General features: G+C 32.5%; 1 protein-coding gene across 2 annotated transcripts in view; it reads right to left on the bottom strand.

Moving 5' to 3' along the window:
• LOC127554588 (sodium channel protein type 1 subunit alpha-like) overlaps window positions 1–23,611 on the bottom strand; it is a 205,395-nt gene that overhangs the window by 95,856 nt on the left and 85,928 nt on the right. Inside the window, exons 6-13 of one of the 2 annotated variants that reach the window (XM_051986234.1) lie at window positions 20,708–20,836; window positions 17,428–17,519; window positions 16,079–16,348; window positions 6,577–6,640; window positions 5,755–5,896; window positions 4,934–5,140; window positions 2,458–2,739; window positions 777–1,124 (exon numbers count right to left, since the gene is read on the bottom strand). In XM_051986234.1, the coding sequence (XP_051842194.1) occupies window positions 777–1,124; window positions 2,458–2,739; window positions 4,934–5,140; window positions 5,755–5,896; window positions 6,577–6,640; window positions 16,079–16,348; window positions 17,428–17,519; window positions 20,708–20,836 (1,534 nt within the window). Of the gene's footprint in view, window positions 1–776; window positions 1,125–2,457; window positions 2,740–4,933; window positions 5,141–5,754; window positions 5,897–6,576; window positions 6,641–16,078; window positions 16,349–17,241; window positions 17,334–17,427; window positions 17,520–20,707; window positions 20,837–23,611 lie in introns of both variants that reach the window. The other variant, XM_051986233.1, reaches the window with a different exon arrangement.

Raw genomic sequence — 23,611 nt, 5'->3', positions numbered from 1 at the left:
TAGTAATCTAAGCCTGACTTAGTCATGCTTCAACATGCTGATATAATTCCAAGTAAGTGGGCACCCTAGAAAGAGACGAAATAGTTTTTAGTACTATCCTATATGCATATGCATATAAGACATTTAGATCAAGCATATTTTCATATCATTCTGCATAAATATGTTCTTTGGTTTCCAAGGCCCTTTCCATTTTGTTTAATTTTTCTTTCTGAAGTGACCCATATCAGCAGTTTTCTTAAGAAGAATGAATGAGTACTAGAAATTGTTATCAATGTAAGAATGAAGCTATCTATAATTAAGCACAGTGTTCTCTCTAAAAATCTTTTGAAATGAAGCATATTTATAAAGATCAAATCCAGTTGTTAAAATTTATTATATACCCTTTATATTTGTGTGTCACAATTATTTTTTCTCTTCCATAATAGGGCCACATAGAACTTTCTAAGATCTAAGGTTCAGTATGGGTATATAACAAACATTCTCATTTGAGAGTATTAATTCATTTTAATGCCTCATTTGTCATAAGCATGTTTATAAGTAAAGAAATTCATAGTTGCTATATTAGGGAGAAAAGCTTGAAGTTTTTAGTTAATTGGTTAGTCAATTAAAAGTATTACAAGATGCATCTGCATTCACAGCTTGACCAACCAGGGATCATTCTCAAGGGATTCCATTCTGTAGAAACACTGGCTGGTGCAGAAGGAATGGGCCAGCCATGCCTAAACTATTTAAAACTTCCTTACATTGTCATCAGTAGCTGGCTTATCTATTATCACCTCTGGCAGAAGCTGTCCAACAGGCGATGTAGGAGCTGAAGGTCCACCAACCAAGGAAACCACACCATTGCAATCTACAGTGCTGTGCATCTTCCCATTCACTGGAAACACCGCCAGCATCCGGGATGATCTACTGGCCTGACTTATGTTACTGTTGCGTCGTTCTCCATGGCGACGAGGGACAAAGAGGGAATCTCTCCTGCTTTCATTGTCCTCGAATGTGCTGTGTTCATCATCAGCAAAGTCATTCTCAGATCCCACATCTTTTGCTCGCCCTCTAAAGCTGAAAAGGCTTGTTCTGCTGTTGCGCCTTGGAGAAAACAGGGAGCCACGAATGCTCAACAAGGACTAAAAAATTGACACAAAAATGAGAATTATCATATATAGCACCTTTTTATGTACTTGATATTAAAATATTGATTTGAAAGAAATGTCAGGTTCAGAGAAAAGTTGTAATTCATTTTTTACATAAAGATCTCTCATCCATCATGTTTTTATTCATAATTACAAATTATATGTGTGTGGATATGGGTAGGAAAATACTGAGGCCTGGATTTGGGATTGAAGAGTTAGATTACACCATACTCAACCTAAGTGAAAAAAAGATTCCTGAACCATTATATTCTCCAAATTCAAGCAGAAAACAAATAACAACAACAACAAAAACTGTATAAACTTTTTCATAATATATAAGCATCCAGTAAATACGTGTTAATTGTTCTCCCAAGTCAGACATGTTTTTAATGACTTCCTCTCTTTTCCTACAAATTTCAAGCGCTTCTTACTTTAGTTCATCATCATCATCATCATCATCACTACTAAAATTTATAAAGTACTTTAAGTTTTCAAAGTGCTTCATATTAATTATACCTTATTTTATCCTCACAACAATCAAAGGAGATGGGGGCTATTATTATATGAAGAATTTAAGACAGAGTTTACATTGCCCAGGGTTATGTAAAACATAAGTGTCAGAGGCAGGATTCCAACTCAGGTTTTCCTGACTTTAAGTCAACATTCCTTTCATTGAACTGCTTGAATGTCTCAAGTGTTACTTGGAAATAAGACTAAATGAAATATTATCTCCTTCATATTTACCTTTAGGTAAAAAGTTATCTTAAATATTCAAGGTTTTAAACAAGTTAGTAATAATAAAAATGATAATGATTAAAATATGCTTTATATAATATCTACATATATATATTTGTTTTATACAAAATAAGTATTTTAATTCAACAAGCATTGATTCATTTCTTACTAAACAAGACAGTATTTTATTTATATTATTTCATTTAATTTTTATAATAATTTTGTGAAGTAGGTAGCCTAATTGCTATTATTCCAAAAGCTAAGAAAAGAAATGAAATAGAGAGATTATTGTCTCACAGCATAGCAAGGACTGGAACTCAGGTCTTCTAATTCAAAGTGCAGAATTCACTATAAAGCTATCTAGCATTCATATACAATCTAATTCAAAATTTTTTCTAAATAAAAGGACAGATTTAAGGAAATAATACATATTTTACTTCAGAGCATTAAAGTTAATGAGGCCACTTTAAATATCTTAGTTTGATTCACCTTCTGGCTATTATGTATGATATTATATATCATGTATGATATCTAAAGATATCACTTTTATGATATCACTTTAGATATCACTTTATTGAAAACATTGCCATACCTGGTGCGGGGAGGAGTACCTCTTCTCATAGGTCAATCGATTCCCTTCAATGGAAAAGCGGAAGCCTTTCCTCCTAATACTCTCTTCAGATTCAGATTTGTGGAATTCATCCTCATCTTTCTCTTCTCCACCTGACTGTTCTTTCTGTTTTCTTTTCTTTCTTCTGTTCCTTCTTTCCTTTGCACTTTTTGAACTCAGTTTTGAGGCTTCTGACGAGCTCTCTGAGAGTCCACCTGCTGCACTGGGTTCTCTGGAATGCTCAGAGGCAGTGGCTGCTGCCGTCTGTCACATTCAAGAATAAGTGAATTTAAAAGCATATATTAAACACTTACAGTGTATCAAGAACTATGCTAAATGCTAAGATACAAAGAAAAAAAAAACTGGACAGCAGTTGTTGGGGGAACCAAAAAATAATCGAAAGTTCAACTATTGGATGAAGAATAAAGTCTGAAAATTCTCTAAGGTTCAGGAAAAGGGCAGATGGCAAAACCTAGAAGTCCTTACATTACATCAGTAAGTCATATGAGAGTCCACACTGCTGGGCCTAGATGCAGGACTGATGGTAAGACCTGGTAGAACTCTATCTCAGTAGCAGCATATTACATGAAATATATCTTCAATATTTTATAAGTAGATTTTTATTCTTTCCTTTAATGACTCAAGTAGGGTTTTAAAAAAATTAAACAATTGTTAGTTGAAGTCTGTCTAAAGGGTTATAATAGTTTTGTAAATATAAGAGAGGATTTCAGGGCTAATGTAATTTTCTATGTCCACATTTATTATGTCTGTATTTGCTTCCCAGGGAAAAATATTGTTCAAAGAGAATCAGTCAGACATCAGCAAGGATGTAAACACACATTATTTAGTGTATTAAATGATTTGACCTAAAAATTAGTATTTAATTACCATCTCTTTCTTTATCCTCAAAAGGACAATGCAATTGTAGAATGGTACATGATTAATGTTTCCCATTAAATTTTATGGAAGGACAGGAAAAACAATAGAATAAAGGTTTTCTTTCAATTGGCTAGACCACTATTGGTCACTGGACATACATGGATTATGATGTCCTAGCAAGATTCATAGCAGCATTCCCAAACTATATTCTACCTATTGGCAGAGAGGGAAGAATATAAAATATTCTTTATTATATAATGTGTTATGTACTGTTCTTAGTTGAGAAAATATTTTCATTGGCTCTGACAGTACTCTACCTAAAAAAACCCCAAAAAACTCTGACCTAAAAAAATATTCATATCATCTGTTCTATTCAGCTCACCAGTGATGACATGATTGGTTACATGACTGCCATAGTTAACTAGTCAGCAAGTTATTTAATATGGATTTATTAAGTACTAGGATGTGCCAAGAATTATGCTAAACATTAAGGATACAAAGAAATCCAAAGCCCATCTCTCTCCTCAAGTAGCTTACAGTCTAGTGGGAGACAATATGTAAATAACTAGAAATATACAAGATATATAATAGGATGTGATCTCATATATATGAAGGCATTAGCAACTGAGTGGGGCCAACAAAGAAGGTGAGATTTGAATAGAATCTTGAAGGAAGCTGGAGAGACCAAGAGGCCAAGATGAGGAGGGAGACCATATTTATTCAAAAGCATATCCAAAGGCACAGCAATGAAAAATATTAATTCCTATTGGAATACTATTGGATAACTGAGTATTTGACAATATTGTTACATTATCTATTCCTTGTTTATGTAAATAAGGTAGAGTTTTGGTGAATGGCATGTATACACAGAAGACTTTCAGCTCAAAAGGAACTGGGGAAATATCTTCCTTTATCATACCCAATGATGCTCTATCTCAAAAAAAAAGTGATTTTATTTTGGATGTTCTCCTAATGGGTAGCATACAGAGTCAGCAACTGATTTGCATAATATTTTCTATTCTATAAAATAAATACAAAAATACTATTTTAGACTTTCTTACTTGAACCTTTTTTCTCTCAAAATCTCAAGGTGATTTACACATTTCATGTCCTCCATATTTCCAATATTATTCTGAGAGAGGTTTGTTTTAATTCCAAATCTCTTTTTGCTAAGTGAGGAATTAGAATTATAAAGCAATATTACCAAGAGTAAGGCCAGATGGAGATGTCACAGAATTCAGAAAAACCTTAGAGAACATTTTTCAAACCCCTTATTAGGAAGCTAAGGCACAGGAATGTGATATGACCTTCAAAGCTGGGCCATCTAACACTAGGGAATTGCGATCTAAAGACTTGATAGGATTTACTTCAAAATTCCTCAGATACTGACTAGTATTGTTGTCTAATTCTGGATCTAGACATTCCCATTGTCCCTGCTGTAGTTCCCCCAAATCGTTGTTCTTCTTGGACACAACCAATTTGTTCCTTTGGGGGAATTTTGGAGGCAATACTATTAAACTTGAAGAAGAGAAAGAAGAATAAAGTCAGACTGATGGGATATTTCCTAAGGGGAATTTACCTGAGCTGCTTCCTGTTGCTTCTTAAGCTGTTCCAGCATCTGTTGAAACTCAGCCTCCTTTTGCTCTGCCTCTTCCAAGGTAGCCTGATTCTGCTCCTCATAGGCCATGGCAACCACAGCCAGGATCAGATTTATAAGATAGAAAGAGCCCAAGAAAATGACCAGGACAAAAAATATCATGTATGTCTTGCCAGCTGCACGTAGTGTCTAGAAACAAAAATATGAGTAACAATTTTCAGTGTTTCTTAGGATCATGAGTACTTTTGAGCTAGAAGGGACTTTAGAGACCATTGCGTCTAATTTCATTTTACAGAGAAGAGCATAAGACATGTTAAATTATTTGTTCCAAGTCACATATATAGTTGACAGGTATTTGAAGTGGGGTTGGGATCCAAATTTTCCTGATTTCAAATCCAGTCCTCTATGTACATACTTACCATCAGGTCCAGGCCAGCAACACAGGTGTGGACCAAGAAAATTTCTAAGTATTTTCACATATATTATTTTAATGATTCATCCACCAATCCTGTGACATATATAGCAGATTTAGTATTTCCTTTAGAATATTAGACTTTAGAGCTGAAAGGAGCCTCCAAAGCCACTTAATCACCCCTTTATATTTAAGAGATGTGGACAATGGAGTTCCAAGACATGAAGTGAATTGCCCATAGAAAAACAGCATTGGAAGCCATGACGTAAACTCAGTCCATCTAATTTCTTTTAAATTCTATCACAATATTCTTTTGATGTCATGAGAGATTCCGAGCACATAGATTTAGTTGAATCTTATAATCTTAGCATTTGTTTCTCTAGATCCTCACCAGTTGGTAAAGGTTTTCCCAGAAGTCCTGAGTCATCAATCGAAACAGGGACAAGAAAGCCCAGCTGAAGGTATCAAAGCTTGTATAGCCATAATTAGGATTTCGGCCAGTTTTCACACACATATATCCTTCTGGACACTGGCTACAAATAGGGGAAAAAAGGAAGCATTACTGGGGACTCTGCAATCTCTCTATGCTGAGAAAGCACTGTGCTAACAGTTTGGCCAGAAATATATATGCATTACTGAAAATAATCCTAGATAGTTGAGAAGCCAACTACTGTAGCAAAATATTACAGGATGTTCAAAAATTCTCAATACCATTTTAAATTAAAGGTAAAGCTTAAAGTGTTTCCTAAGATTTTGGGATCACCTGTATTGCCATCATAATTTGATACTATCAATTCATAACATGGTATTTAGAAACAGAAACCATGGTATACAAAACTCATTTTCTCTAACCATTTTTGATACAAAAATGTATACTAACAATTTATACACTTGCTCCATTTTATCTTTCCCCACTGATATCTCATCACAGTTATCATATTTTGAGCTTAAAAATGTTCACCTGTTATTAGTTGCTTCTTTGTCAGCTAATAATTCTTATGTTTCCATAGTAAGAATCCTCTTATTAAAAAAGATCCATTTAACCAAATTAAGTTCAAAATCAGGTGTCACTTTAATATTGAACTCCCAAAAAGCTTTTCCATAGAAAAATAAGGAGCATGTGAAAAAACTTTCTATAAAAAGAAAAACATTTAAACAATAAATTTGAAACTGCACTAAGACTTTTGCTATATTGTCTATAATATTGGCTTACCCGGCATCTGAGCTGTTACCACAGAGGAGTGCATCCATATATCCTTCCAGATAATAAAAATATTCTGTTTTGGAAGATTCAAAGAAAGGAAAACTTAAATGGAGAAAATTTACATAGTTATAGAATGACTAAAAGGAAAATAAATGTATCAGAGTCAGATGTTAAGATTAAATTAAAATTGTCTAGTCATAAGGATAGGGAATGGACTTATGATTTTTTTTGGGGGGGTGGTGGTGAACTGGATGAGAAAATTCTCTTTGATGATGCAGGTCAGCACTTACTCTGCAAATTAAAAGGCCGCGTAGAGCCATGATGCTGAACTCAGAAACATATTGACTTAGAAAACTACAAATTAGCATTATCTATATTGTGTTATATTTTCATTTATTTTGTTAAATATTTCCAAATTTTACTTTAATTGGGTTCAGATCACACTTCCTTCTCATGGCTGTGAGTTTGACACCTCTTGCTCAGAGCACTGAGAGACTGGTGACCAGCAGAGGCAAAGAACTAGTCTATGTCAGAGGCAGGATCTGAGATCATATTTTCCAGGCTTCAAAAGCAAACCATTACTAAACAAAAGTGATTCTCAAATCATACTGTACATCTAAGTGAAATTCCCCTCATTTTCCATCAACTTGTATCAAGCAGGTTTTTTTTTTAATATCTAATTTTGTTTCTTCAGTACGAATTTAGAAGGGTGATAGTTACAGCTACTTATAAAAATTTTTTTTAAGTATTGATTTTCTCTCCACAACACAATAAGTACCATTATGTCAAAATAGAAGAATGAAAGACAGTTTCTTGACTTTATAAAATAGTCCTATCTTTAAATATAAACACTGAAGGTTTCTTAAGAATGTCATGAACAGTCTTGAAAGTTTCCAATAGCTTAATTTTCTTATGTGGAAACAAACATATTGGCCCAGAAATATTTAACTTGAAATGAAAAGCAGAGTCAGATAACTTTTATGGGTCATATGAAAATTTCAATATTAGATGTCAAAATATTGTATAATATTTATCATTTCATTTAAAGATGTCCATATCTAGAATGGTATAATACTTTTCTATTCTACATTTAAACAGTCTGTAGTATGCACTATTTTCACTCATTTAGACCTCTCAGCTTCCTTGGCTTTCTTGAAGTCCCACCTAAAATTCCACCTTCTATAGGAAGTCATTCCTGATCCTCCTTAAGTCATTTTTTTCTTCTATTGATTATTTCCTATTTATTTTATATATGGCATCTCTGTAAATAGTTATTTGCATGTTGTGTCCCCCATTAGATAGAAGTCGCTTGAGGACAGAGACTATCTGTCTTTTTGCTTTTGCTTAGCACAGTGTCTGACACATAAGATCTTAATGTTTATTAATTGACTTTTCATGAATTTTATATTTATGATAATGGAATATTTATTTATTTATTTATAAGTAATTTTATTACTTATAAAACCAAACTACTACATATGTTTTTTATTTGGTTTAGAGACATGTGCTTTCACATATAGGTAGTTAATTAGTAATATATCTTGTATATTCTCATTAGAGGAAAAAAATCCAGAAAAGACACTTTCATATTTGCTATTCAACTACAAGATCTTTAATGAATACACATTTTAGTATCTTGGCAACATGAAAACATGAAAAAAATATAAAGAGCCAAGGTTATTAGGTTACTTAATTCTTAATTTCTTCCAATTTATCCTAATATAGCCTTTTTTTTTTTTTTTTGACACAATTGGGGTTAAGTGACTTGCCCAGGATCATGTAGGTAGGAAGTGTTAAGTATCTGAAGTCACATTTGAACTCAAGTTCTCCTGACTTCAGGGCCAGTGCTCTAACCACTGTGCCACCTAGCTGCCTAATATGGCCATTTTAAAATAAAAGTTAAGTTATAATTGCATTTAAATGTTAATATTATTGTATTTTATAAAAGATAGTTTGTCCCAAACCAGTACCCTTTCTTAAACTAAAGGCAAGAAGATGCTAATTAACTCTCCTTTTTATATATTTAACTATTGATTTGTATCAAACTCCTGTTCTTTTATTATTGTTGTGTTGTTGTTGTTATTGTTGTTTATCACAAATCCCTTATTAGTTATATACTTCAGCACCATGAACCAATATTTTAATGTAATTTCTTACTAAGTAATTTCAGAAAATAAGAAACTAGGGTTCAAGAATGTTTAAAGTTTAAAAATCATTAGATGTGTTCATAATTTCCCTTAAAAGTATCTTCCTTTTCCTATAAATAATGCTGTAACTCACCTTTTCTTTTCAAATGTTAGCACTTGAAGATAATAAAATTAAAAAGGAAAAGGTGAGTTTTTTTTCCTATCAAAAAGAAAGGGATTTTGACACTAATTCTTTCACTCTTTCGATAATGGAATATTAGCAAAGATATCAAGTATTTGCATCAATACTTGAAATAAGCAAGCTTCTTTAAGTAGCTTATGTGATTGATTTGAAACTAACTTTCCCCCTGTAGCTATGTGTCATCATGTATAGAGGACTGGGCCTGGAGTCACAAAAACCTGAGTGCAAATCCTGCATCAAACACTCCTTAGTATGACCATTGGTAAGTCACAACTTCTGTCTGCCTCAGTTTCCTCATCTATAAAATAGAGATAATAATAGCCCTAATATCCCAGTATTTTGTAAGGATAAAATGGAAATAATATTTGTAAAATGCTCTGTAAAACTTAAGCACAATATACATGGTAGCTATTAGTTATTACTATACACAATAACTGTTCTTGAATTTACAGCCCAATAAAAAGCATTACATATCTATCAGTCTATTATTTCCCCCCCCCCATTTCTTAACATTTTTACCCTTATTGGGATATTAAGCAGGTATAGATTATATTTATGTAATTATTTAAAACATTTCCATAGTAGCCATTTTGTACAATAAAAACTGATTAAAAGAAAAAAAATGAAAGAAAGCAAGTGAAAAATAGCATTCTTCAGTCTATATTCAAACAATATAAATTCTTTCTTTGTAGGTGAATAGTATGTTTCATTATTAGTCCTTTGAGATTATCATAGATCATTATATTGCTGAGAATAGCTGTCATTTACAATTCTTTATTGAACAACATATTTTAAAAATCTGCTTAACAGTATTTTTTTTCAAATTATATGTAAAGATGGTTTTCAACATTTATTTTTGTAAGATTTTGACTTTCATTTTTTTTCTCCCTCCTTTTCCCCCCTCCAGGACAGCAAACAATCTGATATAGGCTATACATGTACAATCAAATTAAACATATTTTTATATTAGTTATATTATGAAAAAAGGAATCAGAAAAAAGCGAAGAATCACAAGAAAGAGAAAGAAAAAACAAATTTAAAAAAAAGTAAAAATAGTATGTTTCAATATGCATTAGATCTCCATAGTTTTTTCTTGAATGTGGATGGCATTTCCATCACAAATCTTGGAATTGTCTTGGTTTACTTATTGCTGTGAAGAGCTTAGTTTATTATAGCTGATCATCACACAACATTGCTGTTAATGTGTAAAATGTTCTCCTGGTTCTACTCCCTTCACTCAGTGTCAGTTTATTTAAGTCCACATTTTTCTGAAATTATCCTTCTTGTTATTTTTTATAGCATAATATTCCATTAAAATTGTGTCACACAGCTTGTTTAACCATTCCCCAATTGATAGACTTTCCTTTGAATTCCAATTCTTAGCTACCTCAAAAAGACCTGCTATATTCTTTTTGTACAGTTGAATCCATTTTTCTTTTTGGGGGGATGTCTTTGGGATATAGGCCTAATATTGGTATAACTGAATAAAAAATACAGTTTTATAGTCCTTTGGGCATACTTTCAAATTATTCTCCAGAAAAGTTGGATCATTTCACAATTCCATCAACATTAGAGTTCCAGCATGCATCATTTTCTTTACTTCTTCTTCTTCTTCTTCTTCTTCTTCTTTTTTTTTTTTTTTTGTCATTTTAGCCACTCTAATAGATGTGAGTTGGTATCTCAGCATTCTTTTAAATTGAATTTCTGTGATTGATAGTGAGTTAGAACATTTTTTTTTCATATGATTATAGATAGCTTTGATTTCTTTATTTGAAAACTGCCTGTTCATATCCTTTGATAATTTGTCACTTGGGGAATGACTTGTATTTTTTATAAATTTGATTCAGTTCTCTATATATTTGAGAAATTTTTAAATAACTAAACTTATCTTGTTTGCAGTTTGCAATTCTCTCTATTCCTTCTTTGATCCTAAATTCTTCCCTTATCTATAAATCTGACATTTAAACTCTTCCATGTTCCCTTAATTTATGGCATCACCATTTATGTGTAAATCATGTATTCATTTTGACCTTATCTTATTATATAGGATGAGATGTTTGTCTCTACCTAGTTTCTGCCATTCTGTTTTCTAGTTTTCCAAGAAATTTTTGTCAGTTCTTATCCAAAAACTTGTGTCTTTGTATTTATCTTATATTAGATAACTGTGCTTTTTTACTAATATCTACTAATTTATTTCACTGATCCACCTCTCTATTTCTTAGCTAATAAAAGATAGTTTTGATAATTATCATTTTATAAGATAGTCTGATATCTGGTAGAGTTAGGCTATCTTCCATCACATTTTCCCACCATTAATTCCCTTGATATTCTTGATATTTTGTTCTTTCAGATTAATTTCATTATGACTTTTCTAGCTCTATAAAACATTTTTGGTATTTTGATTGATATGACATTGAATAAATAAATTTAGGTAGAATTGTCATTTTTATTATATTGGATCAGTCTACTCAGGAGGAATTAATATTTTTCAAATTGTTTAGATTTGATTTTATTCATGTGCAAGTGTTTTTAGTTGTGTTCATATAATTCCAAGATTTATTTTGGCAGGTAAATTACCATATATTTTATTTTATCTACAATTATTTAAAATTGAATTTCTCTTTCCATCTCTACTGCTATACTTTGTTGGTAATAAATGAAGATACTGATGATTTTTGTAGGTTTATTTTGCATCCTGCAACTGATAAAGTTGATAATAATTTCAAATAGATTTTCTAGAATTTTTAAAGTTTAATATCATATCACCTGCAAAGAGTAATAGTTTTATTTTCTCATTGTTTATTCCAATCCCTTTAAATTTCTTTTTCTTTTCTTATTGCTATAGCTAACACTTCTAGGACAATATTAAGGAATAGAGGTGATAATGAACATCCTTGCTTCACCCCTGATTGTATTGGGAAGGCTTCTAGCTCACCCACATTACAATTAATGCTTGCTCATAGTTTTAGATATTGTTTATCATTTTAAGGTAAACTCCATCTATTCATATGTTCTGTAACATTTTTAATAGGAATGGTACTGTATTTTTGTCAAAGGCTTTATCTGTATCTATTGAGATAATCATATGATTTCTGTTGGTTTTATGATTGATGTGGGCAATTATTTTGTTAAGTTTTCTTTGTATTGAACCATCTTTGCTTTCCTGGTCATAATATGTGATCCTTGTGATATATTGGTGCTATCTCTGTGGTAGTATTTTATTACTTTATTTATTTATTATTTTATTAAAATTTTATTTAAAAATTTTTGCCTCAGCATTCATTAGGAAGTTGGTATCAACATCATATTTGTGTCTTAAAAGGAATTTGGTAGAATTCCTTCTTTGTTTTCCCAAATAACTTATATAGTATTGATATTACTTGTTTAAATGTTTGGTAATTTTTTGTGAACCCATCTGGAACTGGGGATTTTTTTCTTAAGAAATTCATTGATGGCTTGCTTATTCAATTTCTTTTCCTAAATTTTCCTAAAATTAGTTTTCTTAAGTATTTTATTTCTTTTGTTAATCTGGGCAATTTTGATTGTTGTCATTTTCTTTAATGAAATAATTGATTAAAATTATTGTTTGTTCCCATGATTTGTTCTTAGATCCACTTTTTTTTTTTAGGATTAGGTTATTAATCTTTCATCTCTCAATTGTTCATTATTGAATGTAATTTTTGTTGCACTATTATTTGAAAATGATGCATTTACTATTTCTGCTTTTCTGTATTTTTTAATGTTCTAATGCATGGTCAGTTTTTGTTTAGGTATCATACACTGCTGAGGAAAAGGTATATTCCCATTCAGTTTTCTCCAGAGATCTATCATGTTTAACTTTTCCAGAATTTAATTTACCTCCTTCACTTCCTTCTTGTTTATTTTTTGGTTAGATTTACCTAGTTCTAAGAAGGAAAAGTTGAGGTATCCTAGTAGTATAATTTTTACTATCTATTTTCTCCTGTAACTCATTCAACCTATTTAAATATATGGATGCTATACTATTTGGTGCACATATGTTTAGCATTGATATGACTTCATTGTGTATGGTACCCTTTGGAAAGATGTAATTTGCTTTTTTATTTCTTTTAATTAAATATATTTTTGCTTTTGCTTTGTCTGAATTCATGATTGCTTTCATTGCTTCTTTTGGACCATAATAGATTCTGCCTTAACCCTTTACTTTTACTTTGTGTGTATCTCCCTTCTTCAAATGTGTTTCTTATAATTAATATGTTGTAAAATTCTAGTCTTTAATCCATTCTGTTATCTGCTTTTGTTTTATGGGTGAGTTCATCCATTCATATTTATAGTTATGATAACTGACTATATATTTCTCTTTGTTATTTTTTGCTTGTTTATCCCTTCTCTCCCTTAACTTCCCCTCATTTCCCTTTTCACAAATGTTCTATCACTGCCTTCCTCAATGTACCCTCCCTTTTATCAGTTTCCATTCCTCCTTTTATTACCTCTGTCACTTTTTACTTTCTGATAGAGTAAGATACATTTCTATGTCAGACTAAGTATGTGTATTATTCCTTTAGTTTATCATTTTAACTATACTGCCACTTAAGTTAAATGATAACAAAAGTTAATAAGAATCAATATTTGTGTAGTACTTATCATGTGACAGTTTTATTAACAAACTCTTACAAGTTTATTTTAAACATGGGCAGATGTGAACTTTTAAATTTTTTTGTCTTTGGTGATTTTACCAACATAATGATAGTCTTGCTTTGGAGCAAATATAATTTAAAAAAGGCAACCAACAATATTAATGATAATAGCTGACAGTTATATAGTGTTTTCTAAGTGCCAAATTAAGTACTTTACAATTATTATCCGAATTGAGTCTCACAAAACCTTGGAAGGTAGGTGCTATTATTATCCTTATTGTACAGATAAGGAAACTGAGGTAGCCAGAGGTTAAGTGATTTTTCCAAGATTATATAACTAGTAATATGTCTGAAGCTGGATCTGAGGTTGCATCTTTGTGGTTCCAAGTCCAGCACAATATTCATTGTACCTTCTAAGTTATCTTCTAAGTCACCTTCTAAAAGAACTCAACTCCTTTTTGAATAACTTTATAAAAGTCATTTCAAATATATTTCATTAAAGATTAAAACAATTGAATTTATTTTTATTTATTCATGCTTCTTTGAGGAATCACTGTTAAATACATTTTTATATGTATCCTTTTTAATGTTGTTTTTGAAGGATATTCTTGGTATGCAAATAAGGCTGACAAATTCCTTGAATTCATGGGATTGCCATAAGAAAGTTTGCTTTATTAATAAAGGTCGTTTTTCCTGCTTGCCATGGAATAAATGTTTTCTCAGAACTCATACTAGCTAGCCATGGTGGTCATCATATTGGATACTTGAGAAATTAAAGAAAAGATTCTTATTTATCAATTTTAATTAAGTATGTATATAAGATGAGATTGGTTGAAAAAATGATGATACATCAGAGATGTAAACCAAATACCATTTATTTGTTTATGGAGTCAATTTCAAGCCTTATATGTTGCAAAGGTAAACATATCCAGCATGAACACAAATTACAGCTCACTGATAAACTGGTTCTACTTATTTATGAACCTTTAGTTTTAATGCTGATATTCCGTTGGTAGCTACAATCTAAGCAAGACCCATTGAATAAAGAATTTGGATAGGGGAAGTCTCTCTACTGTGATGCAAATCTGAAACAGAATTGACCTACTCAGAGTCACACAGATAGTATCAGAAGTAAAGTCTAATATTAGATCTTTCTTACTCCAATCTTAGCATTCTCAAACTATATCATCCTTTTGCTTCATTTTAAATTACCCAAACCCAAAGAAGTCTTACAATAGCAGCTAAAATTTATATATCATTTTATGTCTATTGAATCAACTTTCCACATGGTAACCCTGTAAAAAAGTGTTACAAGTACCATAAGTCTCCTTTTTCAGAAGAGAAAACTGAGGCTCTGGCAGTAAATCCTACTACTATGCCCCAGAAATGGATGACTTGTTATTATTATGTCATGGCTTTACATTCTTGTTTATTAGTATAGAGAGTCAAATGGAAGGATGTGGGTAAGGAAGAGAAAATCAATAACTCCAAATCCATCACTGTTTTACAAGAGTAGTCATCCTCACACAGTCATTACTAAAATGAAATTCTGTCTCTTGATAATTTTTTTTTTTCTAAAAGGAAACAGGTATTGTTTCCATTTCCTCTTCTTTAACTCACTTCTCAATCTATTCCAGTTGGACTTCTAACCTCACCATGCAACTGGAACCACTCACTCTAAGTCTATACATTTTCTTTTCTTAGTATTTTTTGGTCTTGACTTTTGTGTAATGCTGATAACTTTATCATCCCTGACTTTCTTAAATAGTTGCTGTTGAAATGTTGGAAACAATTTACCACTTCAAGTATAGAATTGCCTACTTCTTTATAGGTTTTTAAAACTTTCCCATCTACTAGATACAGTCACAAAATCCAAATGTTTTCTTTCTGGCTTTGATTCTGTTGTTAGATACATTTTTTCCCTCCATCTCTACACCATACTATTGTATTTCTCATACCATGATGTAATGAAATTGGAAATAAGTAAATAATTTTTAGAATTTAAATTTATAGTAACTTGCTTCATCATTCTTCAATGTAATGACACAAGCAACATTTAGGAGCCAGAACAGGGAGAGTTTTATATATATGTGAGAGGCAGGAAAGCATAGTGGACAGAGAGTCACATCAGCTCCAAGAAGACCTAGATTGAAGTCTCACTTCTGAAACCTACTGGCTTTGTGATTATGGGGAAGCCATTTTAACTCTCACTGATTTAGACAACACTCCAGTACACTAAATTGAACAGAAGGTGACAACCTAAATTGGAGAGGACATACCCTCAATCAGAGATTTCCTATCCTAATGAAATCCCAGGTCCACTCCTTATTTATGAGATTTTAAGTATTTATGTACACTTTAGAGATCACAAAATATAATTAGAGAATCTGAATGTATCTATCTGTTATCTAAAATTCAAAGAAGAAAATATAAGTTGGGTATTCTTTTTTAATCTTTTAAAATACATTAATTAATTAACCCTTAAAAGAATACATTCTGTTTTGTTATTCAACAATTTAACATCACCTTTCTATCTATTGTATACAACAATCAATAGTAATTCTTACTTTCATCTTCAATGTAAGATTTCCAGTCAAACTCAAAGATGGTTTCATTTACAAGGGTGCCATTGTAATCCATAGTAATATTCTTTTCAATACTATGTTCTTCATAAGAGGAATTGGCAGGAGGCCATTGCACACATTTATTCCTCAGGTTACCCATGAACAACTGTAGTCCAATAAGAGCAAATACACTTAGACAAAACACAGTCAGGATCATGACATCAGAAAGTTTCTTCACTGACTGGATCAGAGCCCCTACAATAGTCTTCAAGCCTGGAAATGGAAAAGGGCATTATTATGAAGGACCAATGGATTTGAAAAACAGTTTACATTGTTTCTTCTAAGATACAGATTTTTCATGCAAAGACCCAAGTAAAATAGTTGGAATGTTCGTGAAAGAACATCATTATAGAGTAGTAAAGAAGCTCATGGATATGAACTGATGAAAGTGTATGGTCACTTTAAATGAATGGAAATGAATAGCTCACATTCCATCTAAGTTGAGCAAGAGATAAAAGAGTTAAAGTTCTTCATGAGCTCCATGTCAAGTCAGATTTTCCTTATGGAACTCCTCCATTATAACACTACTAGCTCCAAACTCATGCTAGTATCAGTTCTATAACAAATCCCAGTTACAGAAAAAGAGCAAATGAGGGTCAGGAAATTTACAAGGATTTTGCCATAAAACTTGACGTAGTTTGGATAATGAAGACACTTTTTATGACAAATTCCCCATGCAGGACCATGCTATTCTGTATTAACTAATTTGCTTAAATATTTGTTAAACAAATAATATTTTTCAATTGATTATAGTTCTTAGTCATCAATATCTGCAATAAGTGGGAAGTTATAACATGTTGGTGGGGTACCATGTTAAACAACCCTTCATATTGACTTGTATTAGAGGAAAAAGGTTTTTTGCATCATAAAATGCAAATCATAATAACTATATATTTTCATGTATCATGCAGGGATTCATTAAACTCCAAGGCTGATTCAGAATGAAAGTCAAAAATATTATGTCAAAAACTCCAAGAATCATAGTTCTATAAAACACATTTTTTATGATTCTTGGTTTCTTGTAACATTGAGTGATAGCAAGTGATGAGGCCGATGTTGGAATCGATGATGAGATAATCAGCCTTGATGTTTAAACACTCTCTCACCTGGAATGACTGAAATTGTTTTCAATGCTCGGAGAACTCTGAATGTTCTCAACGCTGAGACATTGCCCAGGTCCACAAACTCTGTCACATATCTGTATAGGGGAGTTCACACACAAACAATAACAGGATACAAAGAAATAACTATAGGTACAAGGGGCCTTATGCTTTACACTAATTACTTCTTACCTGGAATTACAGAAATAGTTTTCAAAGCTCTCAAGACTCTGAAAGTTCGAAGAGCTGAAAAATTGCCTAGGTTTACAAATTCTGTTACATACCTGTAGAATTAAATCAGAGTTATTCAGGATTTAAGCCAGAGTTATGCTACTTGTTTGGGGGTTTTTCAAAAAGATATTTTTTTTCTGGCACTTTTTACAATAAGTTTAATAAACAATAATCAGAAATTAAAGTCACTGTCACTATAGTTCACCTCCAGTGTTTTAAGGTTAGTGGTTAAATGTATATTTCACAGAAGTATACATCACTAACTTCATTTGAAACTGCAATATAATAATGGTAAAAACACTGTCATTACTCAATAGAGTTAGGTCAAAATGCTTGGCTCCAGGAGAACGTAAATACCTTGAAGACAGACTAACAGATGTTTCATTTTTATCTTTGTGTCCCCAGGACTTAGTACATTGACCTTGAACACAGTAGGGCTTAATAAATGTTGAATTGAATTCATTGGGATCTAATTCTGGTTAGAAAAAAGGCAAGGAATGAAGTTAGTTTATCAGTAACTAAGGTTTAAAATGTCACCATGACTATATAATTTTTTTTTACCACTATATACATTTGGAAAGTAGAAAGATAAATTCAAAGAATTTTTTTCTCTAAATTTTTCTCTAAAATTTCCCCTTAGTTCACCAGCTTCTTGGTTAACTCTGTTGCAAACCACTTTCCTCACTATTCCTCATTTCTCCTTTTAAATACCAGAAAGAATAAGAATGTTCACAATTAAAGTGTCAACATGGTGCAGGAGAAATAATGCTGGATGTGGAATAAACAAACCTGGGGTGGAATCATGGTTTTGCCATTGATGGATGGCATTTGTTATCTTAAACAAGTCAGTTACTCTCTTGGGCCTCAATTTCCTCATTGTAAAATGATGGGGTTGGACTACAAAAATTCTATGGCATCTTCCAATTCTAGACTTCATTATTTAAGACAAGAGGGAGTACACAATGCCCATCACTTTCAGATTATTCCTAAGGTACCTCTTATTATTTTCATAGATCTGTTTCTCTTTGGAAAAAAAGGACAAGTTGAAAAGATGATGAAGTAGATTAAAAGGATCTAGGATGCTTTCAGAGAGAGGGAAGGAAAAAAGATAGACAGAGAAAAAAAGAGATAGAAAGAGAGAGAGAGAGGAGAAAGACACACACACACACACACATACAGAGCCAAAAAGAAAGAGAGATAGACACAGACAGTGACAGAGAAAAGACAGAGACCAAGATAGAGACTGAGACTGAGATAAAGATAGAGAGAGAAGATAAGAGAAGAGAAGAGATTGTAAGGAAAGAATTATAATAAAGAAGTACATACTTGTCTTTGTGGCCAAAGTCTAAAATAACTCACTAAAGAATGAAAAGAGAACTAAAGAGGATGAAATCAGAAGCAGAAGAAAATTAAGTAATGTAATAGAGATATAACATAATTTATCTCTCTTACCAATTTTATTTTAATTGGATTGATCAGAATATTTATTATAAGCAGATGCCTATGAACTCAGAATCATAGAATCCATGAGTTGGAAAGGACCTCAGAGATCATGTAATCCAATTCAAATCTGACTGAGAATCTCTAATCAGACATCCTAAATAAGTGATCACTGAACCTCCAACTCATGCTATTTAGAAGGAGAACTTATTCTTCCCTGAGTAGCTCATTTCACTTTTGTAGCGTAGCAACAAAGCCTAAGTCTGCCTCTTTACATCTTTCATCCATTCTTTTAATTCGTTGAGATTAAATAGACTAAACCTAATCCCTCTTTCATGTAACAGTTTTACTACTTGAACATGGGCTGTCAAATTATCCCTTAATTTCTCTTCTGGCTAAACACTTTTAGTTTCATCAATTAATTTTAATGCATAAGGATTTCTTTTTATGGGGAAGGACTGGCATATTGTACTGATGATTCATACTGAGCTAGTGATTCAATAAAATTCCCATTTTTTTTTCTGGATAAATTATCTAACCATACATTTACCATACTGTATTTTTGAAATGAAAAACTTCAACCCAGGGTAGACAATTAATTTTTATTCCTATTAAATTTTATTTTCATAGAGTTAGTGTAATGGGTTGAGACTTGAGTTGATGCACTGAGGTCCCAAACACATGAGGCTAAATAGTAATTGGACCATACTCTATTAATATATAAGCTTGGAGAAAGAATGGCCCCCCGCCCACTCTTTGTGCAAGTCCTGATGTGTTATATAGGAAATGACGATTTTGGTGGGTGGAGGCAGGGGAATGGAAAAGGAAGGGGAAGGAGACACTGCTAGCATTTTTGCGATTGCGATTGCGAGGGCTTTTCAGCTCAGGTCTCTCTCTGCTAGCTGGCTTCCTGTCACAGCTGCCCATATTGCTATCGCAATCTTTCTTGCCCATATTGCTATTGCAATCCTTATTCACCTCTTCACTTCATTAAAGATTGAAGATTTTCCCTTTAACCTGAATTCCTGATTCCGGTTGATTTTAAATACGCGGTCATTACAAGTTAGTCCAAAATTCTTTTGTTAAATTTTTCTTGGATTTTACAGCTATCCAGTGCTATCCATCCCTTCTACCTCTGTGTCACCTACAAAGCTGATAAGCATGTTATCTGTGTTTTTGCCCAAGTCATTGCTATAAACATTAAGCAGAAAAGCCAAGGACAGAACTATGGGATACCTTACTAGAGACTTACTTCTAAAATGACAGTGAGTCATGGACTTCTAGTCTTTGAGTCTGAGTCTATCTAAACTGTATCACCATCTCATCAGTATCTCTTCATATCATACACCCATATGAGGATATTTGTCTGATGCTTTTCTTTCAACTTAAAGAAAAACTTGGACATAGCTAGGTAAGAAGTACAACATTTTGGTGGGGAGGAGAAACCAGAATTTTTGTTGTGCTTAGGAGTTGAAGTCAATTTGCAAAAAGTGAGAATGCAGATGGTTATGTACACATATGTATCTGTGAATATAAATGACTGATTGCCAAATAAATGTTATGAATAGATTTTTTCAGTAACTGAAATTTTCCTTAGTGATACAACTGATGGGGAAGTGAAATGTTTCAAGCATTCTTAGCTCTTACTAAAATTGTACCTATTTGTATAAACTTAAAGCATGTTATTCTGAATATGGAAATCATCATAAAATTTCCTTTAGTGTAGGAAGCCCAGACTTTAAAACAAAAGGCATTCAAAAATATAAATTTTATTCTCAATTAAGTTTCTTAAAATACTTACGCAAATGTAATAACAGTAAAATCAAGCCAGTTCCATGGATCTCGGAGAAAAGTGAAATCTTCTAAACAGAAACCTCTTGCAATGATTTTTATAAGTGATTCAAATGTATATATTCCTGTGAAAGTGTACCTAGAAGCAAATATCAAAAAAAATTGATTTTTTCTTTATAGAAAATTAATTGCTAATTAAATATGAATGAAATAAAATAGATAAAATGGAAAAAATGGAACTAGTTTAAATTTGAATTTATCATAGATAATATACTTCATATAGATTACAGTTAAGAAAACTAGATATGCTAATACTTTTAAAATATTCTTGTAAATATAATGACTATTGATTAATTTCTCTGAACTGTGTCTTTGTTAGAAGAGAGGGCCGTGTGTGTGTGTGTGTGTGTGTGTGTGTGTGTGTGTGTGTGTTTCTGAATCTGTATGGTGAAGGTCATATTTAGCAACAACTATGATAGCCACCATGGTGCCACACCCCTATAGCCTAGTTACAAAAGTAGCTGAGTGTAATGGGCTGAAGCTCTTGAGTTGTTGCACTGAAATCCCCAGCACTTGAGGCTAGTTAGCAATTGGACAATGCTTGGAGAAAGAATGGCCCTGCCCACTCTCTGTGCAAGTTTGATGTGTTGTATAGGAGATTATGTAGAGGATTTGGTGGGTGGAGTGTGAGAGCCAGAGGCACTGCTGGCCGGATTCATGCCAGGATTGCTCTCACTTCATGTCACCATTCCTCTTCACCTCTGCAAAGAATAAAGATCAAGGATTTTCCCTTATCCTGACTCCAGCTGATTTTAATATACTCTGGGTGCTAAATGCAGTCATTACGGCTGGGGTTGGCAGGTTCTGAGCTGTAGTAAGACTAAACTAATCAGGAATATGAAGTAAGGTCAGAGCCAATGTAGGCCTCTGGAAGTAGGAGGGTCACCAGAATACCTAATGAAGAATGAACTATCCCAGGTTGTATACAGAACAAGCCTCAATTTCTGGATCAATAAGCAGTGGGGTCAGACCTGTAAGTGGTTGCTGTATTCCAGCCTGGGTGAGAACAAAATCTTAATAATAATAATTAATATAAAATAATATAAAGTGACACAAAGTGTACAAATGCAAATAAAAATGATATCAAATTTTTTTTTGTTTTGTTTTGTTTTTATTTTTTATTTTTTTAGTTATGTGAAAACAGGATGAGGAAGCTTTAGTGTAATGGGATGAGAATTAGATTTGGAGACAGAGGGTATGATTATGAATCTTGAATTTTCTATTTTCTTCTTATGACTTTAGGCAACTTAATTACTTCCTAGGGCTTTGTTTCCTCACCTTTATTTCTTCACTCCTTCTAGGTATAATTCTATGGTTTTATGATACTTTGCCAGAGTTTGCCTGTATTTCTAAGTTCTAATATAGCATGATAATGTCACATATATTAGAGCTTCTTGGGAGTTGTTTAGTGCATTCTTAAAACATACCAGTAAGCCAATAATATGTCAGAAGCATAGAACTTTTCCTTTAGAGTTCTAAAATTCCATTTCATTGGTGTTTCTTGAAGAAAAGCAAGGCTAAAACAGCTTCATTTTTTTTTCTCCTACTTATGTTTCCTATCACAGAAAATAGGAAAACTAACAAAATATAGGCATTAAGTTGAACCATAATCACTAAGGTTAGAACAGCCAAGAGTAAAAAAAAAAATTAATGACAAAGGTAATCTGAGGTAAAATCAAGACACTTGCCCAATCATACCATTCTATTTAGATATAGACAACATTTTTTTAGTTGTGTTCAATTTTTACCCTTTTTATCTGGGATGTTCTATCTGCTTGACAGTCAGAGGACAAAAGTCACAGGTCTAAGGTGGAGGGTGGAAAGGATCCAGGTATCAGTAGGAGTGATATTGTAAGGTGAGGAGTAGTGAGACAAATGCAGGGCTTTAGTTTATATATCTAGCAAGTGTAGAAGCAAGCAACATCTGTATGGCTTTGACTGTAAGAGCAGAATAGAGAGTTAATTCTAGCCTCCAGCATGGTCTCATTCTTGCAGTGAAAAAACGAGAGCAAGAAACTCAGTTCAAAAGGGAATCTGCAATTTTGTCATGCTGAAAATACAGAGCTTTAGAACAGGCTAGGAGTGGCTAACTTGAGCAGCAGTTTATCCTAACTCCAAAGAAGCAAGCCCACAGACTATTGCTCAGTTCAGATTAAACTCAGCTCAATTTGTAGAGCTCAGAATAAAAATTAAAGACAACTGCTAAACATGTCATGTTTATAAATTTCTTTTTCTCATAGAAGTAGGTAGATAGTGCAGTAGAGTGATGGGCTTGGAATTAGGAAGACCTGATTCAAACATTCACTAGTTTTCTGCCCATAGGCAAATTATTTAATCTCTTACATTTTCCTTAACTAGAAAATAGGAATGGTAATAGTATTGCCCTCCAAGAGTGGTTGTGAGGATTAAATGAGAAAACATTGACAAAGCACTTAGCATGATGTCAGGCACATAGTAGTTGCTGTATAAATGTGATGATAATTTTTTTTTTTTTTTTTTTTTTTTTTAGCATTAACTATTGGAAAGAAGTCAATAGCTCCACCAGACATTTTCTCTGATTCAATAGCACAAAACAAGTGGTATGTCAGGGAAAATAGAAGCCTGTATTGTCTGTCTCTGGAAAGATACTAAGTCTCCCTCAGTGATACTCTGAGACAAGAGAAAGGCTTCAGTGAGAAATACATTCTATCAAGTATTTGCTACTTTAGCCTCTACAGCAACAAATCTAAATTGTTTTTCATAAATTTCATAATAATATTTATTTTTCTAGGATGCTGCCAAAGATTTTATTTTATTTATCCTCACAGTCATCTTTCCCACAATATGAGAGCTACAGCAAAAGGCAGTGGGCTAT

Source organism: Antechinus flavipes, chromosome 3, assembly GCF_016432865.1.
Source record: "Antechinus flavipes isolate AdamAnt ecotype Samford, QLD, Australia chromosome 3, AdamAnt_v2, whole genome shotgun sequence".
NCBI lineage: Eukaryota > Metazoa > Chordata > Mammalia > Dasyuromorphia > Dasyuridae > Antechinus > Antechinus flavipes.
The sequence above is the reverse complement of the archived record's forward strand: the minus strand, read 5'-3'. Positions and strand labels throughout refer to the sequence as shown.